The sequence below is a fragment of the Clavelina lepadiformis genome, chromosome 4, assembly GCF_947623445.1.
Source record: "Clavelina lepadiformis chromosome 4, kaClaLepa1.1, whole genome shotgun sequence".
In the NCBI taxonomy this organism is placed as follows: Eukaryota; Metazoa; Chordata; class Ascidiacea; order Aplousobranchia; family Clavelinidae; genus Clavelina; species Clavelina lepadiformis.
Window position 1 is genome coordinate 1275275 of NC_135243.1, and position 27587 is coordinate 1302861.

General features: G+C 38.1%; 5 protein-coding genes across 5 annotated transcripts; all 5 read right to left on the reverse strand.

Moving 5' to 3' along the window:
• Positions 1-3031: 3031 nt before the first annotated feature.
• On the reverse strand, positions 3032-4760 carry LOC143452344 (5-oxoprolinase-like). Its single transcript, XM_076953280.1, has 3 exons — positions 4689-4760; positions 4242-4351; positions 3032-4176 (listed from the first exon to the last, which is right to left on the reverse strand). Exons 2-3 carry the CDS (start codon positions 4332-4334, stop codon positions 3838-3840), a joined length of 432 nt encoding a protein of 143 aa, XP_076809395.1. The 5' UTR covers positions 4335-4351; positions 4689-4760; the 3' UTR covers positions 3032-3837.
• A 1924-nt stretch (positions 4761-6684) lies between these two features.
• Positions 6685-7453, reverse strand: LOC143452354 (uncharacterized). Its single transcript, XM_076953303.1, has 2 exons — positions 7234-7453; positions 6685-7004 (listed from the first exon to the last, which is right to left on the reverse strand). The coding sequence occupies exons 1-2, from the start codon at positions 7311-7313 to the stop codon at positions 6782-6784; spliced, it is 303 nt and encodes a 100-aa protein (XP_076809418.1). The 5' UTR covers positions 7314-7453; the 3' UTR covers positions 6685-6781.
• An 802-nt stretch (positions 7454-8255) lies between these two features.
• On the reverse strand, positions 8256-11026 carry LOC143451739 (5-oxoprolinase-like). The gene is made up of 6 exons (XM_076952462.1): positions 10816-11026; positions 10589-10677; positions 9450-9546; positions 9189-9276; positions 9082-9088; positions 8256-8486 (listed from the first exon to the last, which is right to left on the reverse strand). Exons 1-6 carry the CDS (start codon positions 10970-10972, stop codon positions 8256-8258), a joined length of 669 nt encoding a protein of 222 aa, XP_076808577.1. The 5' UTR covers positions 10973-11026.
• A 35-nt stretch (positions 11027-11061) lies between these two features.
• On the reverse strand, positions 11062-12813 carry LOC143452358 (uncharacterized). The gene is made up of 4 exons (XM_076953307.1): positions 12647-12813; positions 12139-12276; positions 11236-11473; positions 11062-11100 (listed from the first exon to the last, which is right to left on the reverse strand). Exons 1-3 carry the CDS (start codon positions 12719-12721, stop codon positions 11459-11461), a joined length of 228 nt encoding a protein of 75 aa, XP_076809422.1. The 5' UTR covers positions 12722-12813; the 3' UTR covers positions 11062-11100; positions 11236-11458.
• A 10423-nt stretch (positions 12814-23236) lies between these two features.
• LOC143451740 (uncharacterized) lies at positions 23237-25453 on the reverse strand. The gene is made up of 5 exons (XM_076952463.1): positions 25408-25453; positions 25179-25259; positions 24275-24534; positions 23415-23649; positions 23237-23332 (listed from the first exon to the last, which is right to left on the reverse strand). The coding sequence occupies exons 1-4, from the start codon at positions 25451-25453 to the stop codon at positions 23530-23532; spliced, it is 507 nt and encodes a 168-aa protein (XP_076808578.1). The 3' UTR covers positions 23237-23332; positions 23415-23529.
• Between the last annotated feature and the right edge of the window lie 2134 nt (positions 25454-27587).

Sequence of the window (27587 nt, forward strand, 5' to 3'; positions counted from 1 at the left end):
TGAAAGTATCGTTAATGTAAGATATATTTAACTTTGAGCTAATAGAAATATTTAACAAAAAAAAAATGGTTGAACATTTGACTTATGTTGTTATAACATTATGAACCTTAATCACAAGCTTAATAACAAAATCGTCCAACATCCGACTTCACACAATGTGCTTTGGAAAACAATTTAGGTCGAAATTTAGTCAAACGTAATTTGTTACGTAATCTATAGCTTAAATAAGACTTAATGCCATTGAAATATTTACTTTTGGCATCATCATTATTAAAACATGAGTTACATTACTGTAATGAACTCCATGCATGGGCATAAGCAAGTTAATTATCCTTGTTCAGTTGCTTTATCACGGGGTTCGTTTTGATTCAAGTAAAGCTGTAGCAGATCTTTATCACAGTAATATCATATTAACTACCACTACAGTAGTACTTCTACGTACTATAAGAGTACTTCGATTCTATTAGAATAATTCACCAACTTCCATAGATTATAAAATGTAGAAATGATCAGTGACGTTATAAACGGTTCTGAGCAGTTGTGGCAACTTTAGTCCATTGCATTGAAGCAAGTTGCAGATCGCTCTCAGCTACAAACAACGCGTGACCAGTTTTACATTGTAGTTTATTTTTTAAATATTTACATCGCAGCAGTCATTGGTTTGATTGATGAAGGATTTGTTCCGGTTCGTTGAAGTATTTGTCACGCATGAGTGGCGTTAGACCTAGAACGTCATGTCGCTGGCAACTTGAGATCAGACAGTGGCGACAAACAAAGAGTAAAAAATAACCGACGGGTAAACGCCACTTCCGACATAATTGCGCATCTTGCTTTAACAGTCCTTGTTGCTCTTCAATCGAGTAACAACCAAGCTAAAGAGTATTTTATCTCTACTCAAAATTTTGCCTGAAGTGGGTAAGGTTTAGTCGCCAACGAGTGGTCATTCCAAGTCCGTGAAGGGTCGTCTAACAATTGGCCGTTTAGTCATCACTATATACCCCGACCCTTGCAAATTAGCATATTTGTCATTTCAATGCACATACATGGATTCAACTCTAAGCATTATGTATGATTTAGCTTATTTCATTTTGCGGCGTGCATTGGTAAACACGAATTTGCTTATACAATATACTGTTGGAAAAGACCATGGAAAATGAACCGATATAAACTCATGTATAAATATATACACAGAAAATACATTTATATGATCGGCAAAGTTGTTTTTACGCCAATATTACACGATATGAAATCTTTATGTTAAACGATTTTCTTGAACTTCAAAAAATGATAGAGTTACTTTGTAAACAACATATGCGAGCAAGTTGTAACAAAATCATAAACCAAAAGTCGCTTTTTATTCAGGTGGAATATTGCAGCTAGGATGGAGGTTTATTTCGCCAAGCCTCATCTTGTTATTAATGACCAGCCAGTTAGTGGTGACAAGAAGCGTATTTGCTCATATTTATATGTCGCCCGATATCTCATAAAATTTATGCAACTTCCTGGAAAAGCACAAAGTTAGGAAAAAATCTCCTAATCAAATTTTATTTTTCTTAATTCTCGATGACGCATTACTTGCAGTGATCCGGCACCAATGCTGTGGGGTTGAATGATAATGTCGCCTTACATAACCAACCAAGCGCATTTACATTACATACCACTTGTACATTCGATCTAATTTTGGTCTCAGATGTCAAAACCGCATTCGTGGAGTGACCACGCTTGTTTCTACGTCTGTAACTTTGTTGTTGGTGACATGTCTTGGTATTGGACAGGTCTGGACTGGTCTTGTTTGTTGAAAGTGGATTCTTGTCAAACCGCTTCATACGAGCAGGAAAGCGTATTGCTCAAAATTAAACAAAAATTTTGCAGCCCAGGCTCAAAAGGTGGTCAGCTTTGTGAAGCCAAACAAGCTTCTCCGCGTGAGTAAACAAACGTAAATTTAAAGAGGTAAAGTTTTTTATGACACTGTGAATGATATGTGAAGACTGTGAAGAATATCAGAGATTTACTGCTTCGTTTTATCGCCCCTATCAGCGCAATTGTGTTAGTTTGCTTGATTTTTGTTAAACTGACAAAACATTGTAGGAATCGCGAGTCGTGACGTAGGAGCAGCAGCTAAATTAAATATGAAACCTTCTGGTGTTGGAACGTACTTTTGCCTTTTGCACCACACCGGCGCTGTTTTAGAACTTCGTTCAATTTATTTTACAGATGCTTTCCCGAAAAGACAAATATTATCAAGATAAACTCGCTGCCAAGAACAAAAAATGCAGCAAATCGTGGTCAAAGCGGTTTCAATCAATCAATTCATGTTTATATTAAAAACAATCTTTTATCAGGAACGACGGTTCCATCCAGAAGGAGCTTGATATTGCTGGAGTCAACTCGCACTGAGGTCCAGCTCCAACCAGCACCAGCACTTCACACTGATCTCATCAAATGACCGACACATTGCTCGACAGCAAAATACCTCGCCCATGTCTGTTACTAAAGGTGGTTGGATTACATTTACGCTATGTTGCGTAACACAATGCTTTGTTACGTTGCGCATAAACCTACGCATTGATGGTTCAAGTGATCTTATTAGCATTCATTAAAAATCGCATTTAAAGTCGAATATATCGCTTTAGATGGGGTGAAATCACCCAATTATTTCCCCACCGTCGGTGGAGCGAGATGACGTCACTTGTGCACTGACCTGGACCAGACACGCATCACTACGCAAAGAAGAAGGTCGGTTGCAGCTATGCACGCATACGTGGAATACTTGTGCGCATGCGCAACATATTTCAGCTGAACTTCCGCTCTGCTTTAAAAATTTTCAGGTTGTCGTCGTGTTTCAGAGTCATATTTATCGCCACTGATTGGATGAGTTTTGTCACGTGTACGTTACTTTGTCCTATTTGATTGATTTATTCTGGCTAACATAAGAATTTATGAATCAACACAACTTTTATTGCGTAATAATAGGTAATGTTAAAACGTATTGTTATCAAAGAAAATTAGTCTTTGCTTTGTATAGAATAATTATTATGAAAAACACAGCAACCAACCATTATTTTGCTTCGTGTACAAGCGATTACTTAACACCAGCGCAGCAAATGATGTAAGATGTTCACATAAAAGCTTGGAATAATCGTAGCGCACTAGCGCCAACATGCGATAAAAAATGGCCACTAGATCGACTATCGTAACGTGATAAGGCGCAAGGAAGGTCAAATGAGGTCACAAAAATTACGTAATTGTGTGGTTAGACGAGTAGGTGTGAGCCGGGACCTTGGGTAGATACAAACTTGCCATGAAACATATTTTTACCTTGTGGGCCGTGTATAATCGGTATCTGCTGTAAGTTATCTGCCTCTGATTTTAAAAATGGATTCTTAGAAAAGATGCTGGCTCGAAACTTTCCTGCGTCGTTCTCCGCATCAGGCTTGTATGTGGAGTAAGTTGAGAATGCGATCTCTCCAATGCTGGGCTGCAAGGTCACTCACAAGTAGTCGAGAAGCTTCAACAACACGCATCAGGTCGCATGGAGCTGGATTTTGTGTCCGGCTGGTGTTGGAATAAGCTGCATTTCGCTTTCAGTGAATTATCTCGCAAAATTGTTTTAAAATTAAATCTTGTAGAAGCAGTGCTGAGGCTGATGCACGTGACAAGGTTTGAAAGGGCGACAGCCAATAATACGACCAGATGTCATTTGAAACTACACCGCGGTTATTTTGCGAGTGACGCAAAAAATATTATCTACGAGTGCAACAAAATATGGCTTAAAAACGTAAAGTTTTGAAAAAAATCAGTAACTTTAAAAAATCAAAACATTTGCTAGAACAGAGTTTAATAAACGACACTGACAGCGTCAAGTTGTTTCAAAAGAGAATCTTCCTCAAAACCCCGTCTCTGCCAGTGCCCGGGGGATGCTGGAAGTTCTTGAGGACGACCGGATATCTGGATATCGGGGTTGAGTATGGACCACTTGGGTATGTTGACGTGGATAGGGGCGAGGCAGCCCTGGTTAAGCGGGATGTCGTAGCTCACCATGCACCTGAGGGAGTAGATGATGACAGACTTTCTGATCGCTCTCGGCGCGTTCAACTTGTTTATCGCGATGGGGGATGTCCCCTCGAAATCGAATGTCGCGCTGCTCAATATGAGCTCCTGGACTAGGTGGATACCCTAAACAGAAAGCTTCGTTGAAATGTCTGTGATTTATACAGTTGTGACGTCACAAAGACACTTACCTTCTGGTTAGCGGCAACTAGCGTTCTCAAGTCGGCCAGGTTGCCATGGAGATTGTGGGTCCGGTTGCAACTAGTGAATTCTCCTGGGAGCATGAGAACCGCTGTTACTTCTGTGAGGTCACAAGTAAAAACAAGTTCAACAGGGTTTAAAGATAATTCTGACCTTCTAGAAAACCAGAAATCAATTCATCATTTCACTTAACAACTACCATGAAAGTTTTCAGCATCATATGATATGATAAAGCACGTCATTCACAACATTACCACATAAATCACTATTACATCCTAGCATAAATGGCAACCTTCTGATAATACTTCAGTAGCGGTTGGTTAACACAAACACCGTTGCTACACAACCATGAAATTTTTGAACATCATATGATAAACTTTGTGATCAGATCTATAACATTTATCACATCACCAAGCAAATCACATGATCATACTCACAGGAGTGATCACAGTTAGATAAAAAAGATGAAGTCCTCCAGCCCATGGATATTTAGAGAGGATGTAATCACCTTCCTTATTCTGTATCACCATCATGTGGTACTGCACGACATCCTGCATGACCCCTAGGTGGCCTGGGATGTGAGGAGCGTTGGAAACAAGACCACCATCGGGTCCGAAAAGAGCGCACGAGAAGTCAAGTCGTTCCTGTCGATTCATGTAATGTTCCACATAAAATACTGAGTGCTTTCACGACACACAATGATCATAATAGAACTACACCTACACAGTTATCAACAACGTATTTACACAAGCAAGTCTTGCAATATACACAGGACTATACAGGACTTTCAACGACTGAACCACAGATAAAATGTCAAGGGCTGAGAGATCTTGGTGCAATAAATTCGTAGAAATTAGACTAAACAAGTAAATGCAGTGCTGGACAATTATCTAGACCAGTAATCTCCAGCTTAAGTACGCAACTGGTAGGTGCGCGTACTTAGCAATGTTTTCGTTTTTTCTTCCCTTGAAATGTGTATGGTGACAGTACTGCGCATCACAATCAACTCTTTTAAGCCGTAACAATTACACAAGTGTAATTTCGTCTTCTGGGTTTACGGTTATGACAACAAATGCACAGCTTGGTCCTTGAGATGAACTTTTTAATTTAGATTAGTAAAGTAGGCCTAAGTATCAAACTTGTAATCGCAAATAGATCATTAGTGTACCAGGTCAGTGGATTCAAATCTGCATGCACTTTATACAACGCCTGCACGAGATGGGTGCAGTAGTGAGCTAGCCTGCAGTAAAATTGTACAAGTTTTTGCAGATGAAATTATTGTGTTAGACTGTGAGTATAATTGCACAGTAGCTTACTCCTAGTAATTCTGTAACTTTTAACTGCGCATGATGACAGGCAAAGGAAAGCGTTTAAGAGAATCACAGAGTTGAGCGACCCAGCTCCTCCTAGTAAGCAAAGTTTTGCTCAAAAGGACAAAGTGAGTGAAGACATTATTCGAAAGGTTTGGGAGAATCGAGAAGCTATTTGAAAATGATCTGCTTTGATGTATGAAGAGACCAAAACATAACAATTTCGAGCATCTGTTGTTCGATTTTCTGAACTGGAGGATATGTTGTATGTTTGGATTGATAGCATGCACTGCACAAGCCTTCCAGTTCAGCCTTCATTGCTTGTTTTAAAAGCCAAGCAAATCGCCGAACAACTATTAATATCAGAGTATGACTTGAAAGCTTCATGGCAGTGGCTTAGCCGATTCCGATCACATGGTGGAGCAGAAACTTCTTCTCCACGGTGAACGAGCAGAAGTGGATAAAGAAAACTTTGGATTACTGGCTGCATTAAATGATTTATATGCATGCTATTGCTCAGTATGATCCCGAGAATGTTTATAACAAAACTGGGAAACTGGGTTATTTTTTTAGCTCTTGCTCAGATATACCTTGCTCATGCCATCTGGCGATGTCAGCACTATCCGAGGAAAAAGAAAGCTAACGAATGAGTGTCACTGGGTGTTTGCACAAATACCACAGGAACGCATAAAGTTCCTTGTACATTGATTGGGAAACCAAAATTTCCGGCTTGTGTCAACAGTCGAGAATGGCCTCTAAAGTACTAAGTCAGGGTAAAGCATGGATGGATGTTGACATGTGTTGGAAATGGTTCAATAAAGTTTTTCATCCTGAAGTGAAGAAGAGAACAGGACGCCGGGTTCTCTTGTAGATGGACACCGCTCCTTGTCATTTTTCTGCTTTTGAGAGAAACAACGTCAAGGTGGCATTTTCCCTTCCAACTGCACTAGCTGGAAGCAACCATGCGATATGGGTATAATTGCAGCACTAAAGAAAAGTTGAGATATTTGTATGTTAAGGATGTTCTTAGCCTTTATGAGCTAAAAGAGACTTTGAAGTTACGCAAACAAGAGCAAGCAAAAAGGTTACCCAGAGGGGCAGCGGATGTTGCCTATGGCAACCATCATCTGCTAGATGCAGCGAATTACGTCAACTATGCATGGGATGCGATATCAGAATCAGCGATAGAAAACGTGTTTAAAAGGGCTGAATTATTTCCATTAGAAGGTGGCATTGTTGATGGATGAAATCTGATATGATCTTATGTCCAGGATACGAGAACTAGATATGAAAAAACTGTTTAATTTTTCGACATGTGGTGGCTTACCACTCGATGTCACTAGAGCGTGATCTTCAATCCCAGAAAGTCCGATACCTCCAACTCTGCCACCGTCGTTGATGATGTCACGTCCTGGACTGGCAAAACCAAATCCTTTCTTGTATCTGCAGATGCGTGAATCAGTTTGATGTTAGTGACCTAAATAATAATGTTTGAATAATCTAAAAATTTGAATGCTAAGTTTTAATAAAACGACAGCGTAGCTGTTGCATAGTAATTGGTTGTGAACATTCTACAAATATCATTCGACAACAACTTATACATGGATGAGGTTCTTTGCGACTAAATGTGGAAAATACTTCAAACTGCATCAGTGTTGACCTTAGAACCCACCTGGCTTGGAAAGTCTGCAAAAAGTCACCAAACTTTGATGCGACAAAATCTAAGTTTTTCACCGTGGAAGGCTGACACATGAGGGCGCAGTCGGTCCGCTCATACCTCGGATTCAAATAAAGATCGGTTTTGATGCTTTCAGGGGAAACCCTGATCTGATAATGCTTGCACACACTCGACTATAAGCTCATCAATAGTGACATCTAGTGCAGATATGGGCTCTGTGATCGAAATGCAACGAAATTGTTCTCAAAAGATTTATATCAAACAAATCAGAAAAGAACAAATTATTAGGTAATTGCAATCATCCAATTTACCAATACGAGATTATCAATTAACATATGTATATTGAGATGTTTATATGACATTTTATTATCCAACCATTACAGTGAGATGATGATTTAAACTGTGATAATACACTGTGATGTAACAAATTGGTAATAATGAAGTAAAATAACTGTCGCAAACTGTTAATTAAAAAAAAGTCACCCAAATGAATTAAATAAGTAAAAACATTCGAAAAAGACGTAACTATTTAATCTTGTTTAAATAAGAGACAGCCTTTGTTGTAGAGAGAAGAGATTGTCAAGTTGCCTGAGCTACCGCAAAACTAGCACTAAATACACATGGACCACGAACGGAATGGCAAATTTTTCGTGGCAATTCGCCGTGAGAAATATCGGCTTCGTGTGCTCAGGAATGAAAACCTGGTGTGTGGTTGGAAATAATGAAGCCATGCTACATAATGTTGTCTGATATAATCAGGTAATTTCATATGATATAATACCAACTAAACAAATGATTGTTGGTAACCACATAAATTACCACATCAGCAACTAAATTGCCAAATAACCACATAGCTGGTAAATTAGGTAACCACATAATGGTGGTGGTCCCAGCATAAATCGCAAACTTCTGATAATGTATTAGTAGCGGTTGGTTAACATAAACACCGTTGTGAAACAACCATGAAATTTTTGAACATCGTATGGCAAACTTCATGTTCAGATCTATAACATTTATCACATCACCAAGCAAATCACATGATCATACTCACGAGATTGATCAGGAAGATGAACTCCTCCAGTACATGGATGGTTGGAGAGGATGCAATCTCCTTCATTGATATCTATCGCCCTCATCTGGTACTGCACGGCATCCAACATGGCCCCTAGGTGGCCTAGGATGTGAGAAGCGTTGGAAACAAGACCACCATCATGTCCGAAAAGAGCGCACGAGAAGTCAAGTCGTTCCTGTCGATTCATGTAATGTTACACAATAAACAATGAGTGTTCTAATGACACAGAATGATCATACTAGAATTACACCTACTCAGCTATCAACAACGTATTTACACAAGCAAGTCTTGCAATATACAAAGACTAGACAGGACTTTCAACGACTGAACCACAGATAAAATGTCAAGGGCTGAGAAATCTTGGTGCAATAAATTCGCAGAAATTAGAACAAACAAGTAAAAGCACTGTTGGACGATTATCTAGACCAGTAATATAAAATAACAAACATGTATAAATATGACAAGTTCAAGCCAGACCTTAATGTTAGTGGTTAGTAGTCAGAGGTTATAATATAGTGATGGGGTCAGTGATCCCAGTATAGCACATAACCCATAAAAGTTAATTGGGAATGACAAAAAACCAACCACGCCTTACAGCTACCCCAATAATAATTGTATGCATTTGGTATTCAATTTCCCAGTTATTGTCTTTTGGGGAAATTGTCAGTCATAAAAATCGCTTCGAGAAATTCAGTCCACCAAATAACACTTAACAATAACAAATACCACCTATTTAAAATAACGGAGAATGACAAAGAACCCAACCACACCTTACAACTACCACAATGGTTATTGCATGCATTTGATATTCAATTTTCCAGTTATTGTCAGTTATAAAACTTGCTTCCAAAAACTGTATCTACGAAATAACACTGACCTGTGTGAAAATATAGAGAGTTGGATGGCGTCCAATTCCTGGCCAATATGCCTCGGCTTTCCCTTCCCTATCATGATGGTCACGTCACCTGAATAAGCGAATTTTCACAAAATTACAATTTCTAATCGCGGCAAGCTACAATGATGTTGTCAGTCTATCATGTAACAAAAAGACAACCCTCAACACAATCTAAAGTGATGTTACCATGATGTCATAATGCAATACATAGTCATACGCAACCATGATGTCATACCGCAATACCTTTCTTAGTCATCTTTCCCTTGCAGTCAGGTTCCACCAAGATTGTGCTGATTTTGTGGATGATAATCGCTGGACCGTGAATCACCTGACAGATCCTCTATGAAAGTCACAAAGTCACAATATTTTACAAAAGGTAAAGATAAAATATCTCAAAAAGATCGAAAGAAAACAAGATACTCAATACTATAATATACAGTCGAAATCGGTTAATCGCATATGGGTTAAAGGCATAAATCGCTTAATAGCATTGCATAATCCCAAACCATTCCCATTCACTTGTGAAGAAAATTCAACGGTTAATCGCATAAGGGTTAATCGCATAAATCGGTTAATCGAATAGGTTTTCTTGATTGATTTGTAGACTTGTATCACTTAACCGCATATTTCCTTTGATGAAGTGTTAAGTCGCTGAAGATTATCCTCACCAATAAACAAAAATCATCGTCAGATCTCTCGCAAGGCTATAGAGACAGTAGCACGTAAATGATTTGAACAATAAAGTAAAACTTCACGAAAAAAAGCCTTCTCTACAGTGATTATGAACCACAAAACTACGTTTCATTTAAGGATTGTTACGAATCGTTACATCACAATAGAACAACAAGACTAATTTTTATTTCAGCATTGTTACGTCGCAAAGCGCAAACCACTGCAAAAACGTAGAATACCTGTACTGTACTGTAGCCTACGTATACGATATAAAATGCCAGGAAATAGTAAGCCAGCAAAGCGAAAAGATTTATGTCTGTCCGATAGAATCCTTGTTATTGAAAAATTTTTTGTGTAGAAATCGAAAAGAAGGAAGCTCACTTGTTGCGTCATAATGCATTGCGTCATTCCAAAAATCGGCGGAGGAGCAAGAATGCGTGCGCCGGTGTTTAAAAGAGAATAACGGAGAAAATGTAGGAACACATACACCGGTTAATCGCATAAAAAAGCTTGGAAAATTGACTATGCGATTAACTGATTTCGACTGTATACACAAAAATACAACAAAGCATGTAGAGTCCAAACAACACATATAAGCACATATCGGCACATTGAAATAAAAACAAACTTTGTTCTGTTGTTGACATTAACAGGAAAATTTGTGTCATTGTTGAAATTTTGTCTTAATTTAAGATTTCAAAATAAAATACCTGTGGCGCTTGTATGGTGACACCAGCTGTAGTAGACTTGAACACATGCTCATATTCCTCGTCGTATCGACTTAGATCTGTTGATGTTCCTGTGTAAATAGTGTCATAAATTTCACGATGACAACACAAGGACATAACTTACGTAATCTTATTAATATTTGACTAGCTTGCGCATGCATGCAACATACATGCTCATATTGATACTGGATATCCTAGCGGCACCATACCTCCCATGTTGCACCCAATGCTGGGTTGGTCTTCAAATGATGTCATAGTGTACCCCACTACGCCACCTGCTGGGCCAGATAATATTGCTCTATTTCCATCGAACCTGAGCATTGAGGAGTGTGAGATGTTGTATTTTATATCAGAAGACGTAAACATTTGATGAATCTTTTCCAACTCAAGGGCTGTTTGAGTGTTGAGTTTTTACAGGCGGGCCAGATCATAAGCACAAACGATGTCATAATTAGTTGGAGCTGTTACTTGCTCCTATATCTACGTTCCTCAATCTACAACACAGTTTGCAATGATAGGTGTCACTTCGTTGGTAGCTTGCTTATCGCTGATTTAAATGAATATGACGATCTGTTGTTATACTTCATGTTAATATAATAATATAATCACAGCCTTACGAACAAACTTACTTATCAATAGGAGTGAGGCCATCATCAGACTGCATAAAGAGCGAGTTGATGTCTATGTTGCTGACGTCAGACTGAAAGCTTCTATATATTCTTCAACTCACAGTGTGAGGTAGGCATCTACGCATGCAGTGAAGTCGTGCGAGACAATCTTGACCATGGACTTGAGATGATAGTTAAGACTTGTTTAAATCTCATCTCCATGGCAATCTTTTTAACTGCTACTTCATACTCGGAAAAGCTGCATACATAGACATCTGATGTCACAGTTGAACGTTAAAAATATTAAATTAAACTTGATTATGCAATAGCATAATTACTAATCAATATATAAACACAATAGACCAGCATCACAAAGTGAACAATAACCATTAACCAAACAATCGATGAGGCAAAGTTTTGTGAAGACAACTTAAAGCAATTGAGCTTAAACAAGACTCAAACTCAGCATTCTTTTACTTTTGCTGCCAAACAAAGCAAAACAGTTGTAGGCACCAAAACATATGCATTGCCAAGCTGTATATAATTTCAATCTAACAACAGCATAGACTCACATGTATGAATGCATGACAGCATCAAACAAATAAACTACTATAATTACGCACAGAAGTGAGGCTTACTTGAGCTCTTGCCTGACACTAACATAAGCGTAGGTGCAGTTCTACAACCAACAGAAAACTAGGATATAATTAGGAATAGGAAAGCAGATCAAAAAGGTTAAGAACCGCTGCTTTAAATCAAAGTAAAAAGTGATAATAAACTCATCTCTGATTAAGTATTTAAAACCATAGAAACTATAAAATAAGCAAAGACGAAAAATACAAAACCCACATTTAAAGTCACTAGTAGGTAGTAGCTGAATCCAACTGCATTGTCAACTGGAAATATCAGAGTTAATAAACTTACGAGGTCCAACATTTTTGGTTTTGATTGGTTTCCAAGAGGATCTCTCCAACCCTCAGTGAGAGCAAGTGCCATTGTCTCATCTTTCCTCTCGAGGAGAAAATTTGTGGCAACGGTCGTTCCCATCCGGATGAAATCGATCTTAATCAAGTCGAGTGATTAACGCATTATAATTTTCAACTCTTCAAAACAAAAATAAACTATGTATACATAATTAGGCGGTCTATAGATTTAAACAGCATTTCATAGCAGTGGTTTTAGCCAAGTTGACAAATGGTTAAACTTGTGGAGATGATGAGAAACTAACATTAATTACAGACAAAATTACAGGCATATTTGTAATTAAGCACCAACAATAAAATCAAACTACATTTGATAATAATCTTTTTAGCCTCGTCAACAAAGCAACAAATTAAACTTGAAGCAACAATGAGAAATAAAATTATTCACAAAATTATGATAAACTTTTCCATATATATAGGCTTTATTTATGTTTATTTTTGTAACATACCTTTTCCATAATGCTTCGAATTCCTTCCCTGGGAGCATCACAGTAATTTTGTGGATCGACAGACAACAGCTTCATCACTTCGACGCATAGGTCAGTCAATTGGCAGATCTGTGAACTACTTCTGCTGCATTTGCAATGAATGCTTTCAATATCGATAATGAAGTTAGGACTAGCATTTTTTCATGTCTAGGCTATGTAGCATAGGCCTACTACACTGGAAAAAAAGTGACCGTCATCAGTCCAAAATTTTTATCATTGACTATTAAGACGTTGATTTCGTTGAAAAAACATTGCCCATACCTTATTGTGGTCCAAGTAATACCCATAAATCTGCCTGCATACAGTTTGCAACTCCTTTATATGGCTGACTAGGCCTACGCACCACCGATGCACTGGAAACAATGATGGCTACAACTAAAACCCAGTGTACGATGTGATTGGCATTTACTTCGTTATAAGTGAAAGACTAGTGGCTTAATCTCATTCGTGCCATGTAATATACGAAGCCACTTGACACAGTCAGAGTTATTGACCTAACAGTTGCTGTTATCGCGATAAATATCACATTAATATTGAGATGGTGACATTTCGTCACTGTTTAATTCAAAACCTTCCTTATCCATGCAATGCCATATTTTTATGAACTTTGTTACTAGATGCAAGGTTAAACAAGGTCGAAACAACTTAAAAGTAATCCTGTGTAAGTACAATAGGCAGACATTTAATACAAATTTCATTACCCTAATTACTTTCCTCGAAATATAAAGACCTATTTTTAACAATCAGGGAATGCTAACATGCACAAGTGCTACGATTCTTTGATTTATTTTTCACATAAAAACACGGCATTTATGCTAACAATCACAACGAATATGCTCAAGATAACCTAAATTTAAGCTAAAATATGTGGTTCCTAACTATATAATAACAAATGTTATGCACTTTGTTAGAACAAATTCAAACAGAATTGCAATCAAACAATCCCACTAATATCGATTATTTGAGGAATTAAAAGTTTACTGTTCAACTTATAACATGAAAAACCTGTGGACTCACAATATGTGAATATTTAATTTCAAACAGTTCGTTTTTTGCAATTTCGTAGCGTAAGCATTTAAGACCTCGTCCTCTGGAATCACTACATACTTTCTAACAAGAGACACGTACATAGTTTCACACAACATTACCAATTCTAGTCTCCCAAACTCAGGAAGACCATCTTGAACATATGTAGCAACAAAACAACCAATGTTATATTTTACACCATCAATTTCTATCCATCGAAAGTACAAACGATTGTGTGGCATGACGCTGAGAAAAGTCAACACATCGGCAGAAAAGTTGTTAAACAGATGAACTTGTGGTCCCAGAATATACTTGGACGCAAATAAATTTTCGTCTTGCAACAGCATACAGAGGTGACGTTGGTGTTTTTCTGCCAAAAACTTTTGGATGTTTTTGAATGAGGCTCTGCAAGTTAAAGACTTGAAAAGAGAGTGCTTCGCCTCAAACCACCGAAAGAGCTTTTTTCGTTTACGTTATAACCTAGAAAGTATAATAGGAATTGTGGAACAGCTGAAAAGGGAATCCTGAGCATGGCAGAGGTAAGAAATTGAAGCTGCGTGAGGCCATTTGCTTTAAACGTTGATATAACCCAGGCATGTGCAACCTTTTTCACTGGAGGGCCAAATACAAACTTTTGAATGACAACGCGGGCCACATGATTTTTTCAGAAAAAAATAGTATGGTAAAACGACTTTCCTATGCAGTTTATGTAGTTAAGAAATAGATTTAATGCAGTCCACGACACACTTGTGCGACAATTTATTGAAAAACTATAAATAATTGTCGATGGAAGATGAGGAAACTAAATTCAGTCAAGCGTATTGAGAAATTATGCAACGCAGCATTGTTGCATCACAAAGGGCAATATTTCTATACACAGCGTGCGAAAATTTCCATTGCTTTGATGTAAACTGCATGAAATAGTGATGGCTAGTATGACGTTCTAACATTTTGCTGAGCACCACGCGGGCCGCACGGAACAACCTGGCGGGCCGCAGTGCGGCCCGCGGGCCACTGGTTGCACATGTCTGATATAACCCTATGGCAGAATACGTTTTTATATTTATTGTAGTTCAGGTACTTGCTTACCTACTGTGTCTACCTAACCCATCAACCTATTGTGTCCTATTTTTAGGTTTTAACATTAACCAGTTAACATAACGTAAAATTTTATCCGCGAGAAGGCTCTTCTGCCTAACGAATTTATGTTTATGGATAATCACCTTTAAAGGCGCCCTTGCCGACGTAATTATGACGTAATTTAATTTATGATGTAGCTTTCAGTCTCGTTGCTGCGTTTTTCAGTTGAATGGAATCACAACTGTAAGTAGCCACGATTTAAAATCGTTCCGTTCCTTTATTTTATGTTTTTGGGACAAAGGCGATTTGGTAATGGTAATGAATCTCATATTTTGAATTGAGGTCTGAGAACATGACAGGATAAGGCAGCAAGAACTCGTAAGAAAATCGTGTCTTCATCCGGGTCCTGTAAAACCCACCCAGCGCCACAGACATCGCCATTGACTAGAGAGTTTTACGTAGTTTTAGATCAGCTTATAATCCAGCTTGGCAGACGTCACAGTTTTAAATCCAGCTCATAGTACTGGTTTGCAGCCATGTTGGCTATGTAAATTTGAATTTCTTTCAACTTTTATCCATTGATGGCTCCCGGCCGGCAGGATTGGAATCCGATTGAAAAGATATTTTTTAACACTTTTCCTTGGTTGGATTGTACCTTGGTCACCTTTGGCAGGTTTATGTTGTTTTGTTGACTATACCTTGTGGAAAGATGAGGGTTGGAGTACGATTCCTTTGTTAATTGGCAAACAGACGTTCACATGTTTTTTGTAGCTACCTAGTGAAGTGTATATCGTCTTGGTTGGAAACCTTTAAGTGTACCTACCAATGAAGACGATTACCTTGGATTTTTTTGCTTCTTGTCCTTTTTTTGTTGGAGTAAAGGATCATCTCCTGAGCAGTAAGCACAGCCCAGTTGTACCAGTCTTTGTCATCTAAGCCAACAAGATCAGGTTTATTTGGGTCCGCCTGGTGGCATTATCAAGATATTTCTTGTCAAGCATTAAGCTTTTCAACATCACTTACTTGAAAATAGAGGTAGTTATAAAGAAGGTGTATTCTATTAGACATCTGCTTAACGAAGATAGCTCGTGATAATAAATTACTTTATAACGCGTTGTCTCCTCGCTTTATTGCATTTATGTTGCCCATGCGCTTTAAATTATAATTTGAATTTTTATTTAGTCTACACAATTTTGAGAACTCGTGTCATGCCTTATATTCTGGTGACTCCGACGACAAGTTGTTGAAGATTGTCCTATCTCCAAGATATGCAAAACAACTTTTCAATTTTATCTCATGGTCAAGGCCACGCCCAGGTTGCTCTTTCGCCGCCTGCCCTGCCATAATCGTACCTGTGATTTGACTTTTGTCTGAACCACCTCGGGCTGATAGATCTTGAAAGCCTTTTGTTTGGTTTCTGCGGTGATTCCTTGCTTGATTTGCCGCAAAATTTAATTTACCCTCCTACACAGCGTCACTCTGTCCAGTTTTCAGCCGCGAACCCGTTTCTTCTAGACGTTCAGTCCAACCCACTCAGTCATTTTCCGGAAACCAAAACCGTGAAACTCCCGTCGTTCTGACCAGAGCGCTTTCATTTCTTCTCCGAAGAAATTTCCTGAAAACGAAGGTCATTTGCAAGATATTTTATCCTAGATACAGCATCTTGGATTTTTGTCCTATGTCGGTAGGCTTTTAGCTTTGAAACGCCTGATTTTCGATGGAATATTTTTAAAACGGCAACACGGTGATTGTGATGAACAGCGCACGGAAAGCGTCGTTCAACAACATGACAGTGACTACACTGCATTCAATCAAGATAACTGTAAAAACATAAGCTATCATGCTATTTTAAGTAAAGTTCGTCCATTTAAATGCAGTTACTAATGTAATATTTATTTTGTTTTTGAGTGTTTTTATTTTTAATTACAACTGTTACAACATAAGGTGTTACAACTTTACATTGGTTTACGTTACATTGCTGTTTCAGAGTGTACAGCGTAGACATCTTACATTGCGGGATCACTCCTTATGCAAGTGATTTTGTTGGGTTTTGGTAAATATAAATACCATTGTAGATGTCTGAACAACCGGAATTCTCTCCATGGAGCGCAAATATTGATGAAAGGGAGCTAAGAACGGTGCAAAAATCCAACATCTATCAAGTTGAAAATTGAAGAAATTTTAAAAAGTAATGAAATTGTTAAGTCGAAGTTTTTAAATGGTATTTGTTGTCTGATTCAGAATTTTTAGGGGTGGTCCTAAACCTTTGGCCGCGAATGTAAAGTAAGATTTAGGTTAGAAGTTAGATTTAGGTTAGGCTTATTATGTTTTAAATCTAAGTTTATAGGTTAACAAGAATCTGTGAAAAAGAGCAAAGCTTCGAACGCACGATTTTTTCCGATGAAATAGCGGCAGCCAAGCTTTTTTCACAAAGGGCCAGATAAGCAGAGAACTGACGATCGCGCGCCGGATTGCCACTTTGTTTTAATAGACTTCAAAACAATAAGCTCTATTTTGCCACAGTGAGGCGGGCCGGGTAAACTAATCTCGCGATCCGTAGTTTGGTGGCAACAAGGTCCGCAGGTTGGAGCATAGTCGAATGTTCATTCTACATTACGTTAATTATTTTGTGCTAATTGTCATAATTAGCTCTTATTCCTACGGAATTCTCGTGCAGATCTAATGATATATAACGTTATTTGTGTTCTGTTTCGTGTGTTTAACAACAAGCGCCGTACTATACTCTGGCCGTGTTTAGTATACAAGACTCAGTTTTGATTACTTCTGAATTACATCATTCGCACTACAGCGCTCAATGCGTTAGTTCTGTTTTTGGACATTCTGTTATTTGCAGTCTACCGAATGCAGCTAGATTCTATGCTCTGAAAACAGCAACCGTTTCGTTGAGAACCTATAATAAATAATGATTCAAGACATCGACAGTTTGGTTTTAATACTGTGATGCTTAACTGGCTATCACGGGTTAATGAATGCCATATCAATGGAGTCAGATTAGCGAACAAACGATCAGGCAATAATTAACAACAGTTCACAACCCCAACAATACGCCCAGTTAGCAGAATGTCATAATCACTTGGCGTAACAATAGCACCTTTAGGAATCACTGTTTGGGTGGAATGTACTAAAAGTAATTTAGTTGGTATCTGCTGCTACATTTGTCTATTTTTTAAACTTTACTTAAAATACAAGGCAAAATTATATAAATACAGCGCTGCAGCTACCACGAAAAATTTGATGCATTTCACGTCACATGCGTAACGCTTCGAGATATGTGCTACATTACTTGACATATTGCAATAACATCCGTCAATGCTACGTGCCGGAGTTGCGGATTCTGTCATTCCTTTACCCGCACGTGATGGATGGTGAAGTGTAACGCTGTTTCAAGGTAGGCTATTCCTCTATCATTCCGTTAACTGAGCAAGACGAACAGTATTCCTCGATGCTAACGAACCTCATCTCAATACGTGAATAATGCTAATTAGTTACTGTCCTAGGAATGACTTGCATACGATCAGATGAACACATATTAATTTTTAAGTTGTTTTATTATTTGGACCATTTAGGCTAAAATAGCCCGACATTTTAGGTGGTTAAAGCGAATACTACATCTGCATTAACTCTTCAACACTAGGTGTGTCAAGGCAGAGGTATGGTCATGTGTTCATAAAAATTGGCCTAGAGTAACTAGTTAACTAAGCAATAAATGTGGCGGTTACGTCACAGTCCGTTGCGAATTGTAATAATGTTTTGAAAATGTACAGTACAACGTGAAATATACAAATACATAAGAAAACTTGTAATATACATGCAAGCTCTACACTAGAGTAAAGAGTACCATGCTATAACGAATAAAGAGATTAAATAGTATTACTATTATTGTATTATTATTAGTACTGGCATTGACTAAGTATATATGTCGAGCTTTAATGCTCGAGCTCGAGCAAAATTGGTAAAATTTGATGTAAATGCCTTGTCAAAATTAAAATGTATTTGATTTTCTTTAAGCCCTGCCAACTGGTCGACGAGTATCGACAACGAATTGTGAGAAATTTTGCTGTCGATGGTGACAACGTCGGAAATAAAACCCACACTACAAAGCATGGCCGATGGGTTGATGAAGCGATGCGCGAAGGCCGGTGAGAGTCCTTCTTAGCTTTTGTTTATTGGTGGAGATTGTTGCAATCCAAAATGGTCTGTCAAAGCACAACGTACTTTTAGCTCAGCGGTCTGACCTTGCAGCTAGAAGACTGAAATTTGAAGAATTGAAGAATTGAAGAAGACAAAATTTGTAAACTATGAAGGCACAGAATTTTAAAGCTGATGTATCTGTTCCTGTTGACTTGATGTTTGAAATGAGCTCATGCAGAAGACTGAGGTGAGAATGCCATCGCAAGCGGCCGTCAGCAAAATCATCACCAACGCCGAGATGGCCCGGAATTGTCGTCGCAAAACCAGAGGCATCTCTGTCACGACTTCAAAAGGGGAAGCTTTGGTCGATCCTTCAGCTCCGCGATGGATGTCTTTGAAATTCTCATCCAGAAAGAGGAAATCTTTGAGATCTTACAAAAGCAAAAGGGGCAAATATTATGGAAAAGGGGGTTCCCCAACTTTTGAACAAGAGGGGCTAAAAGCAGGTCAACAAGTAAAATAAATTGACACGGTGAGTGTAAATTGAGTGTAAAAGAATTCTGGTCTTGGTGGTTTATAAAGCGGTGATTACGTTTGGTGCAAATATCTATTAAAAACTTTACACGGAAAATTTTGTTTCGTTTCGTATCACAACTTTTAACTTTCTACTTTAACGAACTGACTTATCACTTTTTGACATCTTGGCGTTTCTCCCTTGCAGGTACACCGTACCGGCAATAACTCATTTGCGGGAACTGTGTTCCGGACCGTTCCGGTTTGTTTTCACCACTCTGTAGGCCTATACGTCATGCGTCATCACGTGTCATCATGTGTATACTTCGTGCAAAGCAGTCGCTTTGTTACGATGGACGCGAGGCAGATTCCAATAAGCCATTGGCAGATGATGATGATGATGATGGTGTGATGTTTTAGCTCTGAGGCAACTTTAGGAGGAGTAGCAACTTAAATCGTGGAGCTTCATTGTCACCACGTCATAGTTATTCTGAAACCACGGCGTAACCTAGGTTTTAGCCGCCCTGCGCTAAGGCAGAAAATATCGCCCCATTCCCGAAGCCATATATTGAGTTTCGTAGAAAGCTGAAAGTGCATAAAGGCTGGTTGTTAAATTCCTGCGTTTCGACCATCCAACTCAGAACACGAGGGACGCAAAACTTATCTATTTTTACACCTCGTATAAAACGCTTTAAAATGCCTCAAAAGTTAAATTTATTTTCCTACTTAGGCTACATTTAAAATCGCTGCGGAAATTTCGAAATTTTCACCTTATCGTGTGGCTTATTGTTTGGCGCTTCATGCGTCGCTTAGCTGCGAGGTGCACTAAAGTATCTCATCCAATGTTAGTTCATGTCGAGCTGCATCTTCGAATGGGATTCCGTCGACCTCGAACTTCTTCGCCAGACGAAGAACATTGAGCTCATGCAGAAGACTGGGGTGAGAATGCCATCGCAAGCGGCCGTCAGCAAAGCCATCACCAAAGCGGGGCTGACCTGGAATTGTCGATGCAAAACCAGAGGCATCTCTGTCACGACTTCAAAGGTGGAAGCTTTGGGCGATCTTTCAGCTCCGCGATGAATGTCTTTGAAGTTCTCATACTGAAAGAGGAAATCTTTGACATCTTATAAAAGCAAAAGAGGCAAATATTATGCATCCAGGACCCCGCCGAGTTTCGTTTTTCACCTTAACCGGCCATCATGAAAAGGACGGGGTATAACTGCCAGTTTTTCGCTGCGCAAGAGAGTCAACTTCCCTGGAGAGTTTTCATTTGCACCTAAATAGGTTTATACCAAGTGTGTGTCCTCGCTAATGTTGCACGAAATTATCAATAATTACGCAACGTATTAACCACGTAACAGAGCTCCTGTCACGAATGTTTGCTACAAATTACGTTATTACGCAATCTTCATTTTTGGTACATTTTATGCACACAAACCATCGTTAAATAGCTTTTTATCTGTATGAATTCTCTGCGTAAATGCGATTGAAATGCGACATCTGCACTCGGCTCTTTGACCACTTTGCCGTTTTTCAAAGCCGGGCAATAGCAGAAAACAATTTTGGTGATGTGACGTAATAACCGTCCTTTGATAACTATTGCTACAACCATAAACGCTGCTAAGCTGTTAAAGTGATATCAGACTGCACAAAGCCCACGACAAATATCGCTTTTGCGTCTCATGCAAAAGTAGATCACACACATAGATCACATCATTGGCAGATGATGATTATGATGTGATGTTTTAGCGCTTAGGCAAAGTTAAATCTTGGAGATTCATTTTCACCGCGTCATAGTTATTCTGTAACAGCGGCGTAACCTAGATTTTAGCCGCCCTGCGCTAAAGCAAAACATATCGCACCATTCCCGAAGCCATATTTTGAATTTCGTAGAAAGTCGAAAGTTTTTAAAGGCTGGTTGACCATCCAGGCCAAAACGCGAGGGACGCAAATTTTTTTAGTTTTACACCTCACATTAAAGGAAGAAGCTTTGGTCGATACTTCCGCTCCGCAATTGATGTCTTTGGAGTTCTGATACTGAAAGAGGAAATTTTTGAGGTCTTACAAAAGCAAACGTATCAATTATTATGCATCCAGGGCCCGCCGAGTTTCGCTTTTCACCTTAACCGGCCATCATGAAAAGGTCGGGGTATAACTGCCAGTTTTTCGCTTCGCAAGAAAATCAAATTTCCTGGAGAGTTTTTATTTCCACTTCAATATGTTTATACCAAGTGTGTGTGCTCGCTAATGTTGCACGAAATTATAAATAATTACGCAACGTACGTAACCACGTCACGGAGCTCCTTTCACAAACGTTTGCTAAAAATTACGTTATTACGCAATCTTCTTTTTTGGTACATTCTATGCACACAAATATCGTTAAATAGCTTTTTATCTGTATTCATTCTCTGTGTAGATGCAATTGAAATGCGACATCTGCACTCGGCTCTTTGCCCACTTTGCCGTTTTTTCAAAGCCGGACAAAAGCAGAAAACAATGTTGGTGATGTGTCGTCATAACCGTCCTTTCATAACTATTGCTACAACCATAAACCGAGTATGAAAATATGGCAGTGACACTGCTAAGCTGTTAAAGTGATATCAGACTGCACAAAACCCACGACAAATATCGCTTTCGCGTCTCATGCAAAAGTAGATCACGCACGACACGATCACACGGTCACACACGACATCACAAGGTTCTGACGTGCTGCTGTGCATTGTGTTGCGTATTAAGTTGTATCCTTTTCACCGTTTTGTTGTTGAATTAGTCTCAAAGGTATAATTTTTAGTCACTACATAAAATGATGTTCTTACAGCAGTCCTTAAACCTAGCGTTGCTTGTGCAAAAAAAGAGCGAGAAGCGAATAATTCCTAAAAGGGAGCGCGGGCGTGGTTCCGTTCCGACATCGACATCCGGCATTTCCCCCCTCCTCAACGCAATTCAAAATACGTCACTGCTTGCTAACCTGGTTGTCATAAAAACGGGGTGTAAGCAAAGACGCAGTTTCTTTCCGAATCTCAGGAACGCATAACAGCGACTGTTTTCGTAAATTTCCAGCCGAACAACTCGTAGCGAAAGTTGCAGCAGGAAGATAATCCCCTGATATAACTCTGTGTGTTTGATGTCTTGCCCCAATTACACGCCGTGCTGTTATTATTATTACTACTGTTATTTGTCTGCATCAAGTTGATAAAAATTTTGGTAGCTTATATTTCTGTTAATCATTGGTTACAAGGTAGAGGCAGCATTCGAGACGGATGCTTTAGCCTACAAGCCATAGCACCAGTCTCATTAGATTTGAGCAGATATAAGCAATTTAGAGCTGAACTCTACAAAGCAATTAGCGATGATAAAATCCTATCTATAACGTTTGTGCATAAATGTGATGCTAAAAATATGGCACAAAACCAATTTCTGTCTTACAACAAATTTTATTTCCACAAAACTCACTCTGGATATTTCAAATCACAAAGAATCAGCAAATCTAAAATATTACAGCAAATTCACCATTTAACATAATGCAGTGAATATTTATTTGAATAAACATGTCCAACAATTATAATTATGACATCACTATTAGTTTATGTACAAATATAAATCAATATTATCAATGAATTAATAAATCTGTAGATGGCGCATCTGGTTGAGCGATCGCTCGATGTCGCAGGAGTCCGCGGTTCGAATCCCGGCCACGACGCAATTCCTTTTATAAAAGTGAATCGATGTGTGGAAGGAATTTTTATAATTTTGAGTAAATAATGAATTTCTGTTTAAAAATGAAACCTACTTACCATTATTACGTCAGCAGTGCTTGCTCGAAGAGAGAATGACGTCATTACCTTCGTCATCATAACCAACATTAACTCGCAACCGCTATAAATTAAAAATTTTGTTAAAAATTAAATTTCTGTGCAAAGTTCAAGTTGACACAAACATGACGAGATATAAAGAATACCGAGCCATGAAGCTGGTCAAGGACGAGTTGAATTTTTTGTTTCTCGCTCGAATTTGCGGAGAAATCATCTTCGAAGCAACCTTTGCAACCAAGCAACCAAGCAACCAACCAACAATCATCTCTTTCTTCCATCTTCGAAGCAATCTTCCATACACAGAACTTCTCCAATTTTAGCGAAAAATTCTGGTCCTGGAATGTCTTTGATTTTGTTGCCACCGATGTTCAACCTTTTTACCTGCAGATGAAATGTTTGTAAACTACAACCTGGTGTATTGATGCAGCTAATATATTACTACATACAAGTTAATATTACCATTAATTGGTTAATAACTAACCAGCACCACGCGGTCAGATTTAGGCCTAGCCTACTGGTCCAACACAAATTCTTGGTTTTTGAATTAAATAGAAATAATTTTGAGCGGTCAATTAAAACCGGTATCGAGTATTAGTTGTAAAAACAAATCCTGATAATAAGTTCGCAAAAATATTTTCAGTTTTAATAAAATTAGAACTTTTTAGTCGACCCAAAAATTAACCGGCACATGTCAGGCTAAAACTGATCCAACAAAATTTTGTCATTTTTTCGTTAAAAAGAAGGAATTTTAAGCGACCAAGTTTATCGCAGATTCCACATTCCTTGTAGATTCAAATAATCACTAAACCGTCGCAAAATTATTCTGCAATTTTATATAAATTAGCACAAAATATCCGACCTACACTGCCCAGTAATCTCAACAAACTGCCTTGAAAAATATCTTCGTACTAGCCATTATGACGTCATAAGCACAAATGTAAACAATTCATTATGACGTCATATGCTGTTCTAAGCAAACGATAAAAAGTTGAATAAATCGTCAAACCTTTCCAGGCATCTCAGAGATCGCCGAAATTAATCTTTCCACATCACCAGGGGAGAAGCAGTCGCTCAGATGAAGCTCCTTCAACTCCTTTCGTTGTTTCCTTAAAACGTCACAAAAGATCGCGGCTTCCGATGATGACAATTTCAATGGATACAGATTCATCTCTGTTGGAAAGCGCAGTGACGCCATATTGAAGAGTTCCATGTCGCTGGATTCGTTTAATTCGCATAAAAGCGAAATATATCTGCGTGGGTTGTTGTCTAAATAAACATAATAGTTAATTATTTACCGGTTGTAGTTCGCCGCGTTATAAAAATAAATTTAAGACGGAAATTTTTCTTGTTTAAGAAACAAAGTCAAGTTGAAAGCGAAAACTTAATTTACTTTAAATTATCTGTTTGGAACGAATTAAAAAAAGAAGCAGGCATTTCAAACTGAAGATAAACTTAATACAACAACCAGAATTGATCTAAATGACATGTGGCCTATTTAGCCGGCAAATATTTTCACCAGAATTACCAGCAGCCTACTAAGCTAGGCTCTGTACACTAGCACTGGCAATATGTTTGCAATAGACATGTAAATTACAAAACTTACCTTTACTTGGCCTAGTAGGCTGCTGTATTAATCTACCAGTGATTATGTGGAAATATTTCCCGGCTAAATAGGCCACATGTCATTTCAATCAAGTTTCACAAAATATTATCACACAAATATTTTCACAGCATCACCAGTCTGCCAGCAGCCTTACTGTACTAGGCCAAGTAAAGGTAAGTTTTGAAATTCAACATAAATGTTTGTTCTGCTGCACTTGATGCATGTCTATGGCAAATAATACATAACATGCACATGCAGTTTATTCATTTAATCGCAGATTTAGGACAAAGTCAGAAAATAAACTTACCTGACCAAATTGTTAGCTTTTCAAATCGTACCAGCTGTGACTTTAGTGCTTCTATCCAAATCCTCCTCTTCTCAGCAACATCTGGAAATAAATTATTATCAAGCTTAATACGGACAGGTGACAAATATAGTCTAGGCCTATACAAAATAGCTTGCAAGTAACTGTAGGCTAGAATGCAGTGAAATGTACTAAATGAAACTATTGCCAATTTTTTTGCATATAAGCCTACTTGCTGATTTGCTAAATTTGCATTTTTTTAACTGACTGGATGCCATTTACTGAAGTTGCATTTTTGATTTACCAAACTGTGCGAATGGCTGCTCATAAAACAAACAACTATTTTATCGTTTTGCTGCTGATTACTAACGTTCTAAAACAATATTTTCATACAAATTTGATAAAGTGTAGTTTCCGAAATAGGCACAGTATATATAATGTTGAAAAGAAAAAATTGGTTGTAGTAATATTTGAGGACTGCATGTTAAGAGCAGTTGCTAGAGGATCTTTTATTTTATAACGGTTATGTATTACAATGCATTGTTTTAAATAATATGCACTGTGCATGACACCGTTTTATTATAAAGTACATGGATCTCGAACAGTCAGAGGTGGGCACTCAGTACGTAGAAAGTACCATCGGTAACGGTACTTGGCAAAACATGTACCAACGGTTCTGGATTTGGTACTATTTCAAAAAAGTAGTCCGGTACTTTGCCAGTACTGGGTACCAAACTACTTTTCGTACAGTGGATCATGTTACAAGTGCAACTTTTGCTGATATTATGGCCCCGCTAAAGGTTACTTCAGGTCAAAAACAATGTGAACTCACTCTATGCCGCTTTATTAGACATTTGTAGATTAAAAGAGAGCAAAAAACACTAAAATTGAAATCAAGTTTCAATTAAAATGAAATTTTAAAAAGCAAATTTCTGAAAACCTTGAAGTAATCATTTTAGAAGTACCAAGTACTGGGACGAACTTAAATTTCTAGAAAAAAGTAATTCAGTACAGGTATTCTGTACTGTTCTCTGAAAGTACCGATGGTATCGGTACTGATTAAAGTACCGCAATAAAATAATTTGGTACTGTAGTACTGCTGTACTGCTCACCTCTGAGAACTGTACTAAGTCTTGCTCAATAACCGATGTTTGATTGGTGGGGAATCATCTCTGAGGTCGTGTAAAAACTATCTTCTAATACCATGATAGCAAAGAGAAATGAACGAAATTATTACACTGCATGTTAATGCAGTAGACTTCGCTTATTATGACTCTCTTTGGACCAAACCATTCTGGTCACAACATCGGAATAGTCATAATAACCACAGCTGCAAGCCTGATACAGCACCACACACTAAGCAGTATCGACACAGTCGGAAAAAAATTGACTGAACTTTCTAAAATCTCATACATTTCTTACATGATGCGAAAGAAAACTCACATGGCACAATCATTCCTGTCACATTGCATAATTGACAAAGAAACATTGGGTGAATAAAATTGAAAAAGTGGTCGTAATACTCAAATACAGGTCATAGTAAACAGAGACATTTGTATGGCAAAATTTGGGACTATATCATCATGGTCATATAAAGCGGGTTGTCATATTAAAGCCGACTTTATTGCATATAAATGTGTAGCACACCATATGGTGGCTATCATTTTTTTACATGAGTTGGTAGGGGTGGCCAGTGTAAAATAACATAAGTGTTAGCCTAAACCATATTTCAGCTATATTAATTTCTGTTGGCGGAGAAACTAAACAGAAACAGGTTTTGCTTGCTTTTGTAGTAGTGCTGTAATTGCTTTTGAAAAGTAATTGCTTTTGTAATAAGGAGAGGAGTACTGAATCAGTTTATGAGTATCAAAACCAAATTTTTGAAAAAACAATCGAAACATTGCGACCAAACCATGTATTATAGTATTATACAGATGACTGTAACAGTGCTTATGCTCCAAATTAGTTTATTCTAATTTTCTGCTAGTATGTTTAGTTGTGATTTTCAGTGTCAAAACACTTGTATATAGCAAAATGGCAATATAAATGATTTCCTGCTGTGACACAAAAACTTGTAAATTAGTATTTAATTTGCAATGCTTTTTCTCTATTTTATATTTAAAGAAATTTATATTCGTAGAATGACAACTCATTTGCAAAACAGCCACTGAAGTATTCCTCCACAACCTGCACTCAACCTCAGAGACATGCGCAACAAACACGATGTCTATAGTAAGGTGCAACCATTCCACAAACATCACATGCATTTGTGTGACGTGAAGACCACCTTGTGCTGCTAGAAAAATGGGCATCCAGGCCGGATAGCGACTGTCAAAACGGCGACTTCATAATAGCGACGTAATCAAGTGAGCGACATTCCAAACAGCGATTGTATAAATGCCGACTGCATTA